The 18502-nt window shown below is 48.6% G+C and overlaps 1 protein-coding gene across 7 annotated transcripts in view; it reads left to right on the forward strand.

Moving 5' to 3' along the window:
- RALGAPA2 (Ral GTPase activating protein catalytic subunit alpha 2) overlaps nucleotides 1-17058 on the forward strand; it is a 320763-nt gene extending 303705 nt beyond the window's left edge. For 2 of the 7 annotated variants that reach the window (XR_012519285.1, XR_012519286.1), the window contains 2 exons: nucleotides 11083-11935; nucleotides 15408-15467. Coding sequence is in view for 5 of the 7 variants with exons in the window: in XM_074406178.1 (XP_074262279.1) it covers nucleotides 11083-11270 (188 nt within the window). In the remaining 2 variants the exon portion in view is untranslated. Of the gene's footprint in view, nucleotides 1-3322; nucleotides 7771-11082; nucleotides 11936-15407 lie in introns of those variants that run through there. The other 5 variants (XM_074406181.1, XM_074406183.1, XM_074406178.1 and 2 more) reach the window with 5 other exon arrangements.
- Nucleotides 17059-18502: the final 1444 nt, after the last annotated feature.

The raw sequence follows: 18502 nt of genomic DNA on the forward strand, positions 1-18502 counted from the left end.
CATATATGCACGTATACATTTCTCTCTCACACACACCCATATTGGGGTGGGAGACAAAATTTGTGTTTTCAATCATATCCTCAAGAAAGAGGGACCAGCAGAGAGGCCGGGAAAGGGTTAACTGGAATGGGCAGCCTCCACTGCTGGGAGGGACTGATGTAATCACTGCAGCTCACAGCCAAGTGCATCTGTTCACCATGAGGTCATTCTTCTGCATGCTAATGATTCGGAAAATCAAGTCTAGCGTTTGACACTATCGAAAAAGATATAAATAGTGTGAATCTTTACTTTTTAGAAGTTGCTCTTATAAAAGAGAAAAAAAGAAACTTTACATTGGGCCTGAGATTTTTTTTTTTTCAGAACTGCCTTAAAGATTGTGTCTGGGTCTTAAAATCTTGGAGGAATCCACTTGTGTCTGTTGATAAATCAATCCCCAAATCACTATTACAGTCACAGCTAGCAATCTGGTAGCCAAGGGCTACAGGTATGTCTCATTTAATATCTAATTTTAAGAATTTCCAAGTGCCTTGGTCAGAAGTTGATAAAGATGGATTTTTCCCAAAGAATGTTCAAAACCAAGTTAAATGAGTGGTTCTTCTCAAAATACCCAAACTGACTGGTGTTTGCTGAAGATGCCAACAGGATGTATGATTCCTTTCTCCTTCAATATTGCTATAGAGAGCCAGCAGAGGGAGCACAGATCTTTGTGTATTTGTTAGCCCTGCATAAACATAGCATTTGATTTCTCCAAGATATGGTCAGAATACTTCCTCCTTTATGATAGACTGGATTGTAAAGGCTCCAGGATTTAGAACAAGTGGGAGAAAATTCCTCACTATGCTTCACCAGAGCCTGCCACTTTCAATGTAGGTCGTATTTGGAGCTTAAACCAGATTAGTCTGAGTCGATCTTAGGATGCCACTGCCATTCCTGCTATTGCACAAAACAGCAAACTTTCATCTTTCACACAATTGCATGGACGCCCTCGTGGAAAGGCTTATTATGCCACTTACCTAATGAAAAATACTTCTGTAGTTTTTCTTCTACAACATAGTCATTGTGTTAAGTTTGCAGAACCTTTACCAGAAGACTCTGCCTGGTGTCACTGAGTCATTTTGGTGGCCAATAAAATCTTCTCCTAAAACTGCAGATGGAGGTGCTTATGTTACACATTCACCCCAAAGCAAATCTGCGATGTAGACACTACATAAACTCCTCTTAGAACTCACCAGCTTTTCCCCAAAGGGGTGTGGCTGCAGCCAGCTTCTGCTTGCTAAGACCTCCACACCATATGCAGGCTTGTCATTCTGCATGCAATCCTGACAGGTCATCTTCCTTGGCTCTTTCACCAGGCAGTTAATAATCAAGTTAACTCCTAGAAACAACACAAGTAAATCCTACCCTAAACCCCCAAAAAGAGTTTCCCCGCTCATTGAAAGCGTAGTCATGTGACAGATTCATTCGTATTCTTTCTCTCCCTGTTAAAGTGGTCTTAATACGGTTTTAATTAATAGCACTTCTTTTGAGTTGCATGTGTTCAGCTTCCCCATAACTTTGCTGAAGCCAACAAAGGACATCATAGAATGCTGAACTAGAAGGGACTTCAGAAAAGGTCATGTCTAACCCCATCATATTAATTTTGAGCAAGCTGAAGACCAACCCATGAAGGGACCACCAAAGGTCATGGGCAAGTTGGAATCAGGGCTAACCCAGCCTTCACCTCCCCATTCCACATGGAAATGCCAGCCCTGTGCCCACCCTGTAGCAATAATCCCATAAGCAGAGCCATAGCTACCAGCTCTTTATTAATACTAAAGGCCAGAATCAAATTTTATTCTATTCAGATAATCCAGAAGTTTTCCCTTTTTTGAAACAGGGTCTCACTCTGTCACCCAGGCCTGGATTGCAGTGGTGTGATCACAGCTCACTGCATCCTCCCCCCTCCCAGACTCAAGCTATCCTCTAGCCTCAGCCTCCTGAGTAGCTGGGACTACAGGCATGAGCCACCACATCTAGCTAATTTTTTTATTTCTTATAGAGATGGGGATTCGCCATGTTGCCCAGGCTGGTCTTGAATTCCTGGGCTCAAGCTTCCCAGAGTGCTAGGATTACAGGTGTGAGCCACTGCACCCAACCCAGAAGTTTTCTTTAAATACAAGTTATCTTATATCACCATCTATTCAGTAACTCAGCCATCCCACTCAGCACCCTCAGCACGCTTGGCTGTAGCTGGCTACAGTGTTACCACACGTCCTACAGACAACCGCCTTGCACAGATGTTTCTTCCACCCCCATAATCCCTTCTGGATGCAGCCCAAGTCTTCCCTCACTCATAACTGGCTCGATTCTGACCACTTTTGCTTGGATTTTTTTCCATTTACGACGTATTCTTCTTGGAAAGATGGTACCACATTGATAGAAAGTTTTTTACCAGCTGTAATTCCATCACCAAGACCCAGTGGTGCTCAGCTCCGGCTGCATATTGGAATCACCTGTGAAGCTGTAAAGATACTGATACTTGAGTTCTTCCACTAGATTCGGATTTATTGGTCTGGGTGTGGCCTGAGCATGGAATTAAAAAAAAAAAAAAAAACCGAAGGTCTTTTAATATGCAAGCAGGACTGAGACCCATTGCCCTAAATCATCTCTGTAATATTTAGGTCTTCATTTTAGTGCCATGTAACTTCTGATTATGTATATCTTGATTTTCCCTAGCATATGTAAGCCTTTATCCTGTGAGTGTGTGTTCTATCCATAATGGACTGTGAATTCTTTAGAGAGTGGTGCATGGGATCTCTTTCCTACATGGAACAGGATTGAATAGAAAGGAGGGCAGAAAGGAATCGGGCTGTTGCTTTAAGCAGCACAGGTGTGTCTCTAGACCGCAGATGTGTGGGCCTGATGCAAGATACAGAGCAAACACACGTAATTATGTTTCATCTGTCCCCTCCTCCCCAGTCTCTTAGTGAAAGTGGGCCACTGACAGGCAATCTGATCAGAACCCGTTGTGGAGAGAGGCAGGGGAAGCCAAGAGCCGGCAAATCCACAGACCAACTAACTGAAACTTGATTCAAGGTGCTTTCATAGATGGTCTCGAGGGTTTTGAAGGGAATTATTGATTGCCCTGTTTAGCGCCACTTCAGGCTTCATGCTTCTTCCTCCCTTTGTTCTTTTAAAACTTTTTTTCTCTCCTCGGTGTCAGCTCTGGAAGGGGAACGAAAGAGATGAGACAAGCGTTCTTCTCATTTGCTTGGCTAGAAAAGCATTGCTGCTACCTGTCAGATGTTACCATCTCTGACATGGCCCTCCTTGCCCTGAACAGGACTGTGCAGGTCACTTCAGGCAACATGAAATAAGGCTCTGGGAACCTCATGCAGGCCTGTGTCTCTCCTTCCCTTGTGAAGCTTGAAGTCTTGTTGGAAAAAAGCAGAATCGTGAGTCACGAAAAGACACTCATGAGTCACAAAAACAGCTGTTTATTAAGAAGCCCAGATAAGTTTGCTCCAAACTATAACCACATGTCAAAAAGCCAGCCAGCCTGAGATTTCCCTGAGATGGGCCATGCCATTTGCCTTGTGACTCTGAGGAGAATGAAAACTTACCTCTTGTGTATTAGATATTTTGCTAAGCATCCTGCCAGCTGGATTGGAACCTCCCCACATTGCCTAAGGTCTGAGAACTGGAAAGCCCATGGACAAGAAGAATAAGCTAGAGGATAGTAAATCGAGCAGAGCAGAGAGGAAGAAACCGCATGTTTTAGGGCCACTGTGGGGACAGTGACAACTCCTGACAACCCTGGGACTGGTGCTGGGGAATATTCATAGGTTCCCAGAATAAGAAGTGGCCTGAGGTCGTTCACCCTGAAGTGCCGACCTTGCACTGAATCTGTTCCTCTGGCAGAATTCTGAACGTGCAGCTTTTTCTGTGAAATGCTGCATGAGGTTCTGGGTTCGCAGTCCTTACAGGGGTTTAAGGGCAGGTGGCATCTTCCTCCTGCCTGACTGCTAATTACAGCTCAGGGGACGAGTTAGCAGTTGCCAAGAGATGGCTGGCAGGTACCAGGAATTTTTCTCAGAGACAGTTTTTGGAAATGACTCTTAATGAAAGTTTATTTGAAATAACCTTGAAAATTTGTTTCAGAAGAACCTGGAGCTCCCGACACCCCGGGTTCATATTCCTTGTGGACTGTGACCGGGGCCCTCCAGGCCTCCTGGCTCAGCAGGTGGAGTGTGCGCAACCTCCACTGTTGAGGGGCCTCCTAGAAGACTCAGCGGTTTTGCTTAAATTCCTCTTTAGCAACAACCAAACCAAGCAGAGGCCAAATGGAACCTCTCTTACAGTGAAGTCTTCTGACAGAAAGAAGACAGAATATTTTGTATTATCCTTTTCCAGAAAGACACAGGATGGTAACAGAAGCTAGACCTTTGACTAGCACCGTTTTCTCTTTATAGAGAAAAGCCGGTACCTTTTTACGCATTAGCCTTTAAAGGCCCTCAAATGGCTGGAGGAATCAAATCCCTCAAAAATGGGAAGCATGCCAATCCATTTTGAAATAAATAACTTTATGCATTTACAGCAGTGATGTGGCCAAATTCACTTCTCAGCACATAAGAAACCTAGTAGTAGCATCATGGTGACGAATGTCAAGAAAGAATAAGGAAACCGTATTTTGTGACCACTTCAAGAATATGAGACAATAAAATCCAGATGCATTGAGGACATGTTCCACCTACCTGTGGGCCCACGCAGAGGCTCCTCTTGCCTTCCCCACAGCACTCAGCTGTGACCCGTGGTGAGAACCAGTGGCCTCCACCATCTCAGCATCCGCCTTCTCCTGTGTGGAACTGCGTGATCTGTGAGATTGCCTGAGGATAAGGAAAAGCAGTCACGGCTCTGGCTCCGAAAGGTTCCACTCCCCCATACCCCCACTCTCAGGCAAACAGAAAGCATGTACACCTTGCCTTGCGAATGCTGCTGAATGTGTTTGGGAAGACCCTGCAGTCAGCATGCATCCCAGAGCCTGTACGCAGTCATTAGGGAAGCCCTGCTCCCTAGCTACATCCCAAGGGTACAGAGAAGCAGCCGGAGAAACAGCACAACTCCAGTTAATACCACAGCCTCCAGGTGACATTTGAGCATGCAGCTTCGTGAGGCCAGGCGCTCCAGACCAGGGTGACAATCGCTGACCCAACAGCATCACACGTGAGAGTCCCAAAGGAGAAAGGGATCGCCACAGAGAAGGAAGGAGGAGGCCAGCAGAGGGAATCTGCAGCCCATGAGCCTGACTCCACTCTTTCTCCCAGTAACCCAAAGCTAGCAACCTGCTAGAGGCCAAATTGAGATATTAAAACCCAGGTCCATTCGAGACCTGGGGACACAAAGGCACACACCTTTGCTACAATTTAAATAGATGGGAACTGCAGCTTCACTCCTCAGAGCATCTCACAAAGCCCATGAAAGTTGGTTTTCAGATGTTCATCCCATAAATGTTTACTGAACACCAAATGTGCCAGCTGCAGAGATGGGCAAGATAAACAGCAGCCCTCCCTTCACTAGAGCCCACCTTCCAGACGGGGCAGGAGACAGTAGTGCCTGCTGTCAGCAGCTGATGAGTGTGGAGGAGAGAAGACAACAGGAAAGGGTCTCAGAAGTGCCACTGAGAAAACCCAACACACCTGGGGTGAGCGTGCACTTGACAACAGGGGATCAGAGCAGGCCTCCCTGTCAAGGAGGGAGGGGCAAGAAGGAGCCGGTGAAAGGGCCTGAGGCAGGGGCTTTCCTGACAAGGAGCCCAGCCTGGTTAGAGCTGAGCTAACCAGGGGTGAGCATGAGGAACAGAAAGGCCAGAGTGGCCTTTCGGGCAGAGGGCGAGACCTTGGCTCGATCTGGTCAGGTGGGCAGCACGCAAAGACTGTGAAGCAGCGGAGGGGCATGAAATGACTCTTCTACAGCAGTCTGGCCTCAGTGGGTAGGGTGCACTGTGGGGGTGGGGGACAACTTCCATGACCATTTACTCTCCATGTATTCCCATCTCTGGGCACGAAGCAAGCATGTCTTCTGTGTCTGGTGAATGAATGGATGTTACGCTCATACAAGACCATCAGAGGTGTTCTGCCTGAACATTCCCTGGGGACACTAGAGGGGCCCTCAGTGATGCCCCGTCACTCCAGCACCACGGAACACAGCCCCTATCCTGGATTGCCCAGACAGGAAGAACATGGAGCTCGGCCACATGTCCCACCCTGCCTTCAAGGCCCTGCAGACCCCTGTGAGACCCAGTGGTCATGAGCACAGATGTGTATGAAGAATCGTGCAGATGGCCATCCCCACTACACAGAAAGTGACTTCAAGAGACTTTAAACACCTCAGTGATGCAGAAGGGCACGGATGGGAGGCTGAGGCTTCCTGGCATTGTTTCACTCCTACAAAAATGGTCTCCAGGACTCTCTGTGAACTGCAACCATTCTTTATGTATGTGTAGAGATTTGCAATTTACTGCATGCTTTCTCCAGAGTCCTTCTTCCATCAGGCAAGATGTCTCTCTCTGACAGTTGAGGAATGGAGGTAGACCAGGGCTCAAGCAGTTAGGGCTCTCTGTTCTCAGACCGGACTCATTGCTCCACCCTCCAGCCCCTGCCTCTCCCTGCCTGCTGTGGGGACCCACCCACAGGAATGAACAACCCAGTGGAGGGGAGGAGCCCTTCTTCAGCAGCAATGGCAAAACGTTCCTCCCCGACGGCAGAAAGGACTATTTTCTAGAATGTATGTCCTATACGATTTGTACAGTGGCAAAGGTACACCCACCCACTTTGGCACGGATAACTGAGAAATTTAACTAAAGGGTTGCCTATTTTACAATTCAAATGGAGCACCACAAATAATTCACATATAGAAAGTATCTTAATTATGGGCCATATTGCTTTCTGAGAACAAGACAGCTTTTATCAGTAAAACTAGCAGACACTTCCACTGCTTCTGCAGTGTTTGCTCAGACAGCTCAGACAAATACCTAGAACTCACCGTCCACCCACAATCACCATAGACTTAGCTGCTACATTTTCTTGAGCTGTTGATCATTAGGGAAATTTGTAAATAGTAGTTCTGAGTGGGGCATGCACTCCCAGTGTGTCTTGGACAAATCACACGATAATCCTACGTCACCTCCCCACTCAATCCTGAGGTGTTTTAAGACAGGTCAATTCAAGTTAGGATAAACTTGGGAGACAACCAGGGAACACAAGTCACTGAGAAGCAGTGTGTCCCGGGTGGGGTGGCCCTGTTTGCTTTGAGGGTGCTGCAAGGTTTGGAGGCAGCACAGCAGGAGGGGTGCTGGTGGCATCTACAGAACCTCATTGCCACCACCCTCATTCCCCTGCTTGCCTGGGTGTCCCCAGGGGACTTTTTCCCTGGAATCTTGGAGCCATTTCTGTTGTGTTACTTTTGAAATCGTGAGAGCAATAGTGCCACCCAGACCACCTTCTGTTCTATTTTGCCATTTTAAAAAACAGCTTATTGAGATGTAATTCACATATCCTGCAGTTCAGCCATATAAAGTATACGAGTCGATGTTTCTGTTCTGTTCATAAGTTTGAGCAACCATTACCACAATCAAATTCGATAACATTTTCCTCCCCGCTTCAAACAGTCGCCAATAGTCAACCCTCCTTCTCCCCACCCACTCCTCAACCCTGAACAACCACGAATCTACTTTTTGTGTCTATGGACTGCCCATTCTGGACATTTCATATAAATAAAATCATCCCATCTGTGCTCCTTGGTGGCTGACTTTTTTCTCTTAGCATATTCTCAGGGTGCCTCCATGTGTAGCCCATCCCATTTATTTTTATTGCCAAATATTCCACTGTACAGATAGACTACACTTTGTTGATCCATTCATCCATTGATGGACATTTGAGCTGTTTCTACTTTTGGCCACTGTGAATTTTTCTGCCATGAACGTTTGGGTCCTGTGTGGCCATTCACACACGTGAATTCAGTCTGGTAAAGTGCAGAGCCTTCCCATGGCTAAGATGCAACGGAGATCTTGGTATTTACCTTCTGTGAGAGCGAGAGGGTCTGGAAACCTTTCGTAATGATGGCCTAACAAGAAGTTGGCACCAAGCTATTAATTTTAAATGTATAATTTAGTTTAATTTAGTCATAGATTCATACGAGTACATTATAGTCATGAAGAGAAAGAAAAAATGCCAGGAAATTTTTTTTTTAATCAATGATCCACCTGCTCACTTAGCCCCTGCACGGGAGCAGCGTGCATACAGGCACACAGTCCACGCACTTTCCCTCCCTGCCAGTCCAGCTGTCCCAGCTTTCAGCTTCTGAACCAAAGTTGATGGGCAAGACCAACAACCAGAAAGATGAAGCCAAACCCGGAGTCAGAGCCGGGACCAGGCCGCAGCCACTGCTGCTGGATTGGAAACACTGGAAGCCATCCTTGGGCCATTTGGAGATGTTAATTAGGCTGGCTAATTCCCACTGGCCTTGGGTTGCCAGTGTTGAGTGTGTGGGCTTACCCCATCCATGCCTGCACCTGTTCCCTTCCTCAGAGCCATTCCAAGGGGTCTGAATAGCCCAGACAGCTCTCTGATCTCCCACTCTGTCCGCCTTCCTGCTGGTTGGATATTTAGCACTTGCCTAAAGCTGGAGCCCTCGCCCACTGTTTCTCTCCCTCATCCCTGCCAGCTCTCAAAATCATTCTCTTTCCTAATTATCTTGAACCAGTTAATCATTTTCCACACTGACTGTTCAGTAACCAGGTTCCAGGGACAGGCAGCCGCGTTTCTTGTCTGACCCTGCCCAGCGTCATCCCAGGTGGTGGTCCTGGATGGCAGCCTTTCCTCAGAGGCAAGAAGCTTGGTTCACAGCCTTGCTCTCTTGCAGTCCCGGTGAGTACAGCTGGAGAAAGCATGCCATAGAAAGGCCCCCCATTCCGGGAACGCCTCTGCTAGGCAGAGCCGCATGGAACACAGTACATCTCCAGCCAGCCTCTTGTTTCCTGTGCTGCTTTAAAGCCCTGTTGATACCTAGAGTATCGGAGAAGTCACACAAGACAAAGAAGCAAGACATCTTTCTTCAGAAGTGACTTCTGGATTTCCCCAGCTCAAACTCTGTGTCTGAGCTGCCAGTTGGCCACAGTTTGGCCTCTCAGTGTCTGGGTTAAACTGTTAAGGGCTGTCCCTGAGCAGTCTCGTTTAACTGCTCTTAGATGTGAGTGTGGCTGGCTTTGATTCCCAGCACCACAAATAGGTAAAAACGACTTTGAATTGAAGACGCACATTAACCCTGTAACCCAGTGTCACAACTTTTTTGTTTTTTGAGACGAAGTTTTGCTTGTTGCCCAGGCTGGAGTGCGACGGCATGATCTCGGCTCACTGAACCTCCGCCTCCCGAGTTCAGCGATTCCCCTGCTTCAGCCTCCCAAGTAGCTGAGGTGACAAGCACCCACCACAACGCCCTACTACTTTTTTTTTGTATTTTTAGTAGAGATGGGGTTTCACCATGGGGCCAGGCTGGTCTTGAACTCCTGACCTCAGGTGATCTGCCTGCTTTGGCCTCCCAAAGTGCTGGGATTACAGACATGAGCCACTGCACCCAGCTGTAACAAACTTTTATCTGTTATCACCCCCCCATGGAACTTCTGAGGCAGTTTGGTTTTCCAATTTGTCCCCTCCCCTGAAACAGCACAGAAACACTTTGTATCTGTTTACTTAACAGGACTTATACCTGTGCTGCATGGATTAAAGAGCAGGCTATTTTGCCACCCCAAGAGGTGATAGCCACTCGTTATGCATGCTATAACTCCTCTCTCAGAGCCTCCAGAGGCAGCAGTTCCATCTGCTTTGGTCACCACTGTAACCCACAGCCTAAGACAGTGCCTGGCACATATCTGCTGCGCATTTGACACAAGGGTGGGACAGTTAGGCTCTGTCTCTCCCCTATCCCCTCAGTCATCAGGTCCCTCCTGGCCCCTTCCCATCCACCATCTCCAAGCACAGCGCCCTCCAGGTGCCCTCCACACTGCCCAGGTTGGTCAGTGCTCTGTGCGTACCCCAGGGATGTATCAGGAAGCTGACAGCTTACATCTCTGCTCCACGACTGGAACTCCACCCTTTGGGAGCACTGCCATGTGTCAAGGGCAAGTGACATTTGAGCCCCATGGAATAATCAAGGCAGCCCCAACTGTCTCTGTCTTTGCATCTCCTTAACTCAACCATGGATTGGCAGTTACTGAGACATTCTTTGTGGTCCAGCACACCACACCAGGCTGCGTCTGGGGACACACAGGAGAGGGGCAACCCAGTCCTCATCAGCAATTACAAACAAGTCCTCCATTGTTAGCTGCGCCATCTGCTTTCTTGGTTTCTACCAATCGGGTGCCTGTACGCACAGCATAACCAGGGCTGAGGGGCTGCAGGGGAGTGAGATCAAGGAGCCCCTTCATAAAGAGACCCCTTGCTCACATTGGAGGGTGTCAGTGGCGTGGTGCTCTAAAAGCCGAGCCTCCTCAGCTCAAGGAAGACCCATGCAGAGATGCTGTATGTTTGCTCTCTTCTCTTCCATGAGAGGAAATGGGGGCCCTGCAGCATAGAGCACTGGGGGGAAATCAGAAATCGAAATGATGAAATCATCCAGAGGATCCACGGAAAACATTCTAGTCTGTGACCGACAATCAGCAGCAGCCCAGAACCTCCTGTGCCCAGAAGCACAACCAAGTCTGGAGAAGGAACGGTGTTAACAGTGGTGGGAAATCAGACCAAGGATCATACACGACCCACACTCAGTTGCTGATCCAGAATTTCCTAACCCTGAATAATTTTCTTGGGAGAAAGGGACAGTTTTCATCAATAGATTGGAAAAGATGTCTCCATAGCAGTACAAATTTCTTTCATGGAACCTTGGCTAAGAGAATGTTAGCGGTCACCTCCTGATGGCCCCTGGAGCCGCCGTCTTAGAAACTTGCCCTGTCACTGTGCCAGCTGTGGCAATCCTGGCAGAGTGGGTCACGTTTACAGCTGTGGCCGTGCAGACCATGGCCCACACCGCTGATAAATGTCCTTTGTCCAGATTTGATGCTCGTCCAGTGGCATGGACTTCAGGAGAGCTGGGGGTTGCTGAGAGTTCAGAAGCTACTGCCTGATGCGGAAAGAGGGTGCGTTCGCCAGAGGAACCCCCATAGGAATAGGATGGTGGAAGGGATGGAAGAACCTGCCACAAAGCACAGAAAAGCTACGATCCCCCTCGGTTCAGTATGACTACTGAGACCCTGCTGCTCTGGGGTGAGAGTGACCCTTGTGGTCTAATTGCGCTGCTGCAGGGTCAGCTCCCAAGCTTTCCTCTGCATAGGATGCTGCGTGTCCCCTCCCTGGGGACTGTCACATTGCAGCTGACACCAGTATTGAATTAACACACTGTATAACTCAGAAATCTGTAAAATGAAACTGGGAGACATGTAAACTTGCCCACCTAGGGGGTTTCAATTATATTTTCAGGCCATTCATTGAATTTCAAATTCTTGTCTTGAAAACACTTTTATCTTTGTATTTTAGACAAAATCAGTCGGGAAAGGTTGGCAAGCAGGAAAAGGATATAGCAGTCAGTGCTGTCCAGCATCTGTAGGGCTCCCGACAAGGCCTGCAGGCAAAGATCCTAGGAGTTTTCATGTCTCTCTCATTTCACATTTGTAAGCATGACGTCGGCTTGTATGTTGTCCTATCTAGAATTTTCAGGTAAATTTTCAGTTCTTACTAATCCACAAGGCTGCAAGAATGCTTGGGCAGCTCAGGGATACATGTGTTATTAGCACTGTGTTAATTATCAAGTTGGAGCTGTGGGGGTGCTGTGTTTGTATTCATTCGATTTTGTGTTCTTTCCCTTCAGATTAAAACACGTAAAGGTCTCATTACAATATTTGAGCAAGGTAAGACAGACACTTCAGTGGATTTGTCCAGCCACCCTGCTTTGGGGAGGGGGTGGGACTTTAACTGGCCACGCTCCAGAGTGGATCCTGCCACAGTGCTCCTCGCCCTCCGGGGCCTTCCCCTCCTGAGGGGCCCTGCCCGAACTCCTGCCCCTGCATGTCTGCGCTGCCCAGGGAAGCCCAGCCTTGCCTTTCTTCTGCCCATGCACTCGGGGAGGAATCCGACACCAACACCTGCCATCCCGGAAAATGTCTTTGTCGCCCGCCCTTTTGTGTGTGGGGCTGCAGGGAGCGGTGGGCGCTGGGGCCGCCCACTTTTTTGTTGCCGGAGCCTGGAGGAGCAGGGTCTTGAGATGGGCCGATAAGACACGGCACGTGCTGGGCTGGCCTTTGACCGCCAGCCTTAATGGAGGCCTCCGAGGCCTCCACGAGGGGAGGGCAGGTTGTGGCGGGGGCTGCTGAATGGAACAGCTGGGGAAGGAAAAGCAGACAAAAGCTGCAGGAGCGCAGAGGGCGGAGACCCAGGGATCGGCTGCGGTCTAGGACCCAGAGGACAGGCTGGCCATGGCAGGTGTGACCCCAGCCGGCCTTTCTGTCCTGGGTCTGGGGTCCAGGCCCTGCCCAGAGCACTCTGATGGATGGCAGCTACCTTGGCAGGGCTGTCTGAAAACCCTGTCCCTCGCTGCCCGGGCTGCACCACCTCCCAGGCTCATAGGTAGAAGGAGAGCAGTTGGTAATGACAAGGACCATGGCAGTGCCATTCACAGGAGAGAGCAAGTGAGCAAGCTGCCGTTGACGAGCCTGTCACCCACAGTGGAATGCAGGGCACAGACACCAGTCACTTTGTCTCAGTAAATATGGAAATGCAACGTTAGGGTCTAGATGTGTTGGTTTATCCAAACCTTCACCCCCATCTGCCAGGCAGGGCTATTGGACCTGCAGGCCGGAGGAGCAGCTGGCACCACAGCCCGCTGACCCTCCAGCCAGCTGCCCTTTCTCTTCCCCTCCGCCATGGCTTAAGTCCAGTCCTGGTATTGTCCCAAACTGGGCTCACTTGTGTCAGCCCCAACAGGTGACACGAGCCTCCACAGTCCAGGTGCTCATGTCAAGATGGAGCAGAGCAGGGTTGTACAGTCCCCTCCCAGCAGGGCACTTTGCTGTAAAACTTGCGTTTGCTGAGATCCCCATGTCTAAGCATGTCCTCCTGCTTTTGCCGCCAAAGTGGGGAGGTGAGGTTTGAGTGTCCTGTGAATAGACCCGTGGCTTCCATCGCTGGGAAGAGGCAGTGTGAGTAGAGTCATACCCAGAGCTGCAAGTGGACGGACGTGGCATATCAGGAAGGTGGCCCTACCTTGTGGCCTGCCTGTCCATCCAGCAGCTGCCACCTCCCACTGTGGGGTACTGTGGCACGAGGGGTCAGTGCAGATGAGAATGTGCCAGCAGAAAGCCAGGAACCAGAGGCATGTGTAGGGCACTGTGGCACTGGGCCCAGCCCAGCTGGAGGGGTTGCTTTGCCCTTTGCCCCCAGCCATGGGGTCCCTGCTTTCAGGTGCACAGGCCCCCTTCTCTGCAGAGCTTCTTGCTGTTCACTGGACTCAGCAGGACAAAGCTGGCTTCTTCTGTCCATCTGCAGGAACTCAAGGTGCACCCCTCTTTCCCTCATCCTCCCTGGGTGAGTGGCTGGGGTAGAGGGACTAAAATGTCTTCCTTTGAATCCAAAATTAGCAAAGGTTCACTCTTTCTTTTTGAATCTCACTTTATATCTTTTATTTACTTGCTTTTTTTTTTTTTTTTTTTTTTTTTGGCTACTTTATACCAATCGATCTGATAACCATAGTAAGCTGAGTTGTTGGGACTGGAATATTATCTGGGATTAAATCCAGTGTGTTCTCCCCTGCTGCACCACAGCCTGGATTAAATGCCAGTGCCCACCCACCGCCAGCTACAACGGGGTAGAGAGCTGCCTGGTAACAATCCGGCCTCTCTCGTGGATGGTGGTCTACTGGTGTTGCCTTCGTCAGAAGCAGCCTGTTTTTGTTTTATGTTTTGGGGTTTTCATGTCTCGTGTTTTTTTTTTCTTTGTTTTTTGGGATTTTTTGAGACTGGGTCTCACTTTGTCACCTAGGCTGGAGCACAGTTGTGCCATCACTGTTGGCTGCAGCCTTGACCTCCCCAGGCTCAAAATCCTCTCACCTCAGCCTCCCAAATAGCTGGGACTATAGGCGTGCACCACCACACGTGGATAGATTTTGCATTGTTTTTGTAGAGATAGGGTTTCACCACATTTCCCAGGCTGGTCTGGAACTCCTGGTTTCAAGCGATCCGCCCACTGCGCCTGGCTGCCGCCTGTTTTAAAGATAAGAATAGTGAGCCTTCCCTGTTTGCCCAACCTTACTGAGCCTAGAAGAAGGGAGGCAACGGGGAAGCCCCCGGACTCTGAGAGTACTGAACTGGGCCAGGTTGCTACCGTAGGTCCAAGCACGCTTCCAAGTATTGATTTTGGAAACTCTTCCTAGAAACAGTAAGGTAAGGTCAGCGAATGAAAAAAGATGCTCTCTGTGAATAAAATAACCTACTTAAATTAATTTCAAATGCCAATAATATAATAAGCATTTCAAAGGCCAAAACCCTGCGAGTGAAGCACGCAGGGAGGAAGGTGTGGAAACTCTGCTTTTGAGTTCTGTTCCTGGCAGAGGCCATGCAGGGAAACGTGGGGCATAAGACAGCAGGGTTTTAAAATACGCTACACGGGGAAGGGTGATGAAACAATCCTCTCGCTCGCAGAACCATCCTGTGGGAGACCCAGCTCCACCCGCAACAGCGGCTCGGTGTTGCAGCATGCATTCTTGTATTCCTCCGAGCAGGCCGACAGCAGCCCTGGGGAAGCGTGGGTGGTGCACATGCGCAGGTTTTAATTTTATTCCTTTTCCCTCCAGTGCTAAACAGCTGTATGCTCATCTGGACTCATTCAGACAAGCAATTTAGTCCTGACCTCTAGTCTTAGACCCTTTGGGGAATAATTGAGTTGTAAGTCATTGTGTAGAATGTGAGTATGTAAACACGTGGAGATTGCGGGAACAGCGCCAGGGATCTGCAGAGCATCCTCTGAAGTTTCACGGGGTTTTTCACTGACTCCAGCCACTGCTTCTTCCGTGGCTCTTGCTCCCTTTCACTATGACCAGATGCCTTTTCTCTTCATTCTTTACTTGTGAATTGGACAGTAAGTCGGAATTAATTTCACAAGCTTCGTAGCTTCTTTTACGCTGCAGAAAAGCCCAGGGCAAAGAATACGAAGAAAGACATTCATGTGGTTATTCATTCAACAAGCATCTTTGCCACCATAGCAGAGGGTCACCAGACCCTTCTCCTGGGAATGTCCCTCCCTTCTGAGTGCCACAAATCCTCCCTGAAATCTGTGGCCGTACAGCCTCCATTGCCTCCACAACTTAGCATTTCTCCGCTTCCTTTGTAGGGGCCCTGGCCTCCGGTCTGAGTGCTGACCTCGAAGAGCCCCTGAGTGAGGAGGAGACAGAACGCCCTCTCCTGCCCCTGCCCCGAGCCACTAAACGCAGAGTGTCCAGGAAACTTCATTGCTGCACTAGTGCCCTCAGCAGGTCTTCCCATTAGTGGACTTCTGAAGCCCACGGTGAATCCCACGACAGTGTCTCAGGTGGGGCTCCCACTAGGCTGTGTCATTGTGTCCTGAAACCTCACAAACCTTGGACTTCCAAAGAAGAAAGAAAAAGTCACCAAAAACCAGAGGCGAACCCACTGTCACGTGGGCATTGGTGTGGCTGCTCAGGGCAGATCACAGCAGAAGATTCTGTGCTTTCAGGGAGGTGGCAGAGGGCAGCTGGCTTCTGAACCCGAAGTTGTTTCTTCTCATTTATGAACCCACGCATGATTCACAGAGGGGCTGGCAAAACAATGGTCTAATTCAGGAATTTTGTCTGCATTGATTTTGCTAGTTCCTTTTATATTAGGATGTATATCATCATCATGGAAATTGGCTTTCCCCCGGGGTCTTTTGCCCAGGAGAAGTTTTACCTCAGTTGTCCATTGTTTTTCCACATGGTAGCTGATGCCCTCTAACTGAGCAGAGGTCCTCCTCACCATGCAGAGGCCCTTCAGGGCATGACAGTGATGCCCCTATCTTAGAACACTCAGAAGATTCCAGAAATCTGGGAATCTGGCAGCCTCATTTCTCACCATCACATGGACTGAAGTCACTTTTGTTATTTGGGGTGGAAAATTGCAATGATCAAGTTTCTTTTTTTTCTTTTTTTTTTTTTTCTTTTAGAAAAGCAAATATTGTGTTTTTGTCATAAATCCCTTTCAGCAAAACTGGAGGATCTGTCATCCAGTAGGGCCCTACCTGAGGCACAGCACTGACTCATCACGGTGGTACCAGTAGGTCAGCTATCTAGAAACAGAAGTGGCCCTGATTGGGCCAAAATGTACTAAGACTCGCTGGCCTCAGGCAGGAGACCAGGCCACTCCCTCGCTTCTCTGCACACCTATGCCCAGATTCCATCCAGAGTGAAGCTGATGTTTATAGTCTCATTGTACTTAGGCTTTTGAACTTGAAAAAAATTACTACTTTTTAAAAATAATCAAGGCTTCAGCAGACAGAAGTGCAGAAATTTAGCCTGGGTGAATGACTGTCACAATTGTCCTCAGCAACGAAGTCTGCAGTTCCTAAGAGCCATGCGTTGGGGAAGTAGGGTGACCCAAACTTGGTGACGTGGGTTGATGGATCAGACCCTTAGCCTTACAAACAAGAGCTCATGCAGATCCACAGAGCCATGCACAACCCGTCCTCCTGACCTTCCTCAGGTGGCACTACCTGCGCTCCATGGACATGCTGTATTGGTGTCATGTGGAGGTCTGATGAATCCTTTAAAACCTAACTGTGATGTCGTAAATGTAACTGTGCTACCTTTATATCTACTGAAGAGGACTGTCTGCATCCGAAGGCAAACTCAACACGAAGCAACCGTCGTTTTAGTTGCACTCAGTATCTCCGTATGACACACATGAAGTGAATGTTTCCTTATGTTTTCTGGCCTACAATGTTTAGTACATGTAAATAAGGACAAATTTGGATAAATATGGTAAATTAAGTTATAGCGTGTCATTTGATTCTTATTTTGCTGTCTCCTGTTATTTAATTTTCCTAATGCTCCACATCTAGGTTCCTTGCTAGGTGGTAGGGAGCTTCATGCATAACCCACCTTGCAGACGTGTGTGTGCGCTGGGACACACCGTGGCACAGGCAGCCACGCTGGGAAAGCAACAGCCACCGATGGCAGCCACCCCACCCAACTCTCCAGTTAACCTTCTTTCCTCTTTAATTCTGATTGACTGTGATCATTTAATAAAGTGGAAACACAGCACTTTGGTGCTATATGCTTTTCTCATTCTCATTATAGTTTATAAGGAAATGAAGTTTACCCTGGCATCTAATAGAAAGGTGGTTTTCATTTTTATTAGACAGAATTGTTTGAAAGCATAGTTTAACCAAAGCCAAAACATGCATCCAAAATGGTAGCTGGTAGCAATGCAGGGAAGCTTACCGATGTGTTTATGTAAAATTGACCTTGGTCCCTAAGATGGAATGCTGAGATCCTGTCACAAGGGGCTCCAAATCCAAGCATCATGGTTCTGATCTACTTAAGTCTATTTCTCTCTTCATGACTGAAGGCGGGGTCAGTATCGCCTGCCCCCATGATGTCTATGTGAGCCCACAATGAGCTGTACCCTTTGCTCCGTCTCTCCAGGGCAGCCCCCATACAGGTCACCCCTCTAGAGGTCTGGAGCCCCTGTCCCTGATGAGCAGGAGGCAGCATTGGAGGGTTTGCTGTGTAAATAAGTGATAGACAAGATGTGGTAACGGTCTCCTGTTGGTGTGGCTGAAGCTAGGCTGATGGTCCCTGGCTAAGGACTCCAGATTGCATGACAGCCTGGCCGGGTGGCCTCTGCCAGCATTACAGGCTACTCGTGCTAGGCAGCAGTGACCTTTCAGGACATTGTATTAGAATTTTGTAAAAATCATTCATTTGTAGAGTTAGCAAATTTTTTTGAGTACCTAATACTTACAGAACATGGCTGTGACCTCCCAAATGATCTGGATGCCTTCTTGGGAGTCAAGTAGACCCTGAATTCAATGAATATATTTTTAGCTTTTCACTGATAACAAGAACTTGCTTGATGGTATGTCCTGCTTCTAATACTTGGTGCCTCATAGAATGAAGCTTGGTGTGGAGTTAGAGAGCTTCGTGTCTTGGACGCACTGGGTCCCAGCCTGTGCATCAGCAGCGCTGAAGAATCTTCATAAGTCAGATGCAGGCTCCTGTCTGCCACTGACTCTGACCCACCAGGTCTGGGCTAGAACCTCAGCATCTCCACTTTTTTTTTTTTTTTTGAGACAGAGTGTCACTCTGTCACCCACGCTAGAGTGCAATGGTGCGATCTCAGCTCACTGCAACCTCCACCTCCCAGGTTCAAGCAATTCTCCTGCCTCAGCCTCCTGTAGCTGGGATTACAGGTGCATGCCACCACACCCGG

Source organism: Saimiri boliviensis, chromosome 9 (assembly GCF_048565385.1).
Source record: "Saimiri boliviensis isolate mSaiBol1 chromosome 9, mSaiBol1.pri, whole genome shotgun sequence".
Classification (NCBI taxonomy): Eukaryota; Metazoa; Chordata; class Mammalia; order Primates; family Cebidae; genus Saimiri; species Saimiri boliviensis.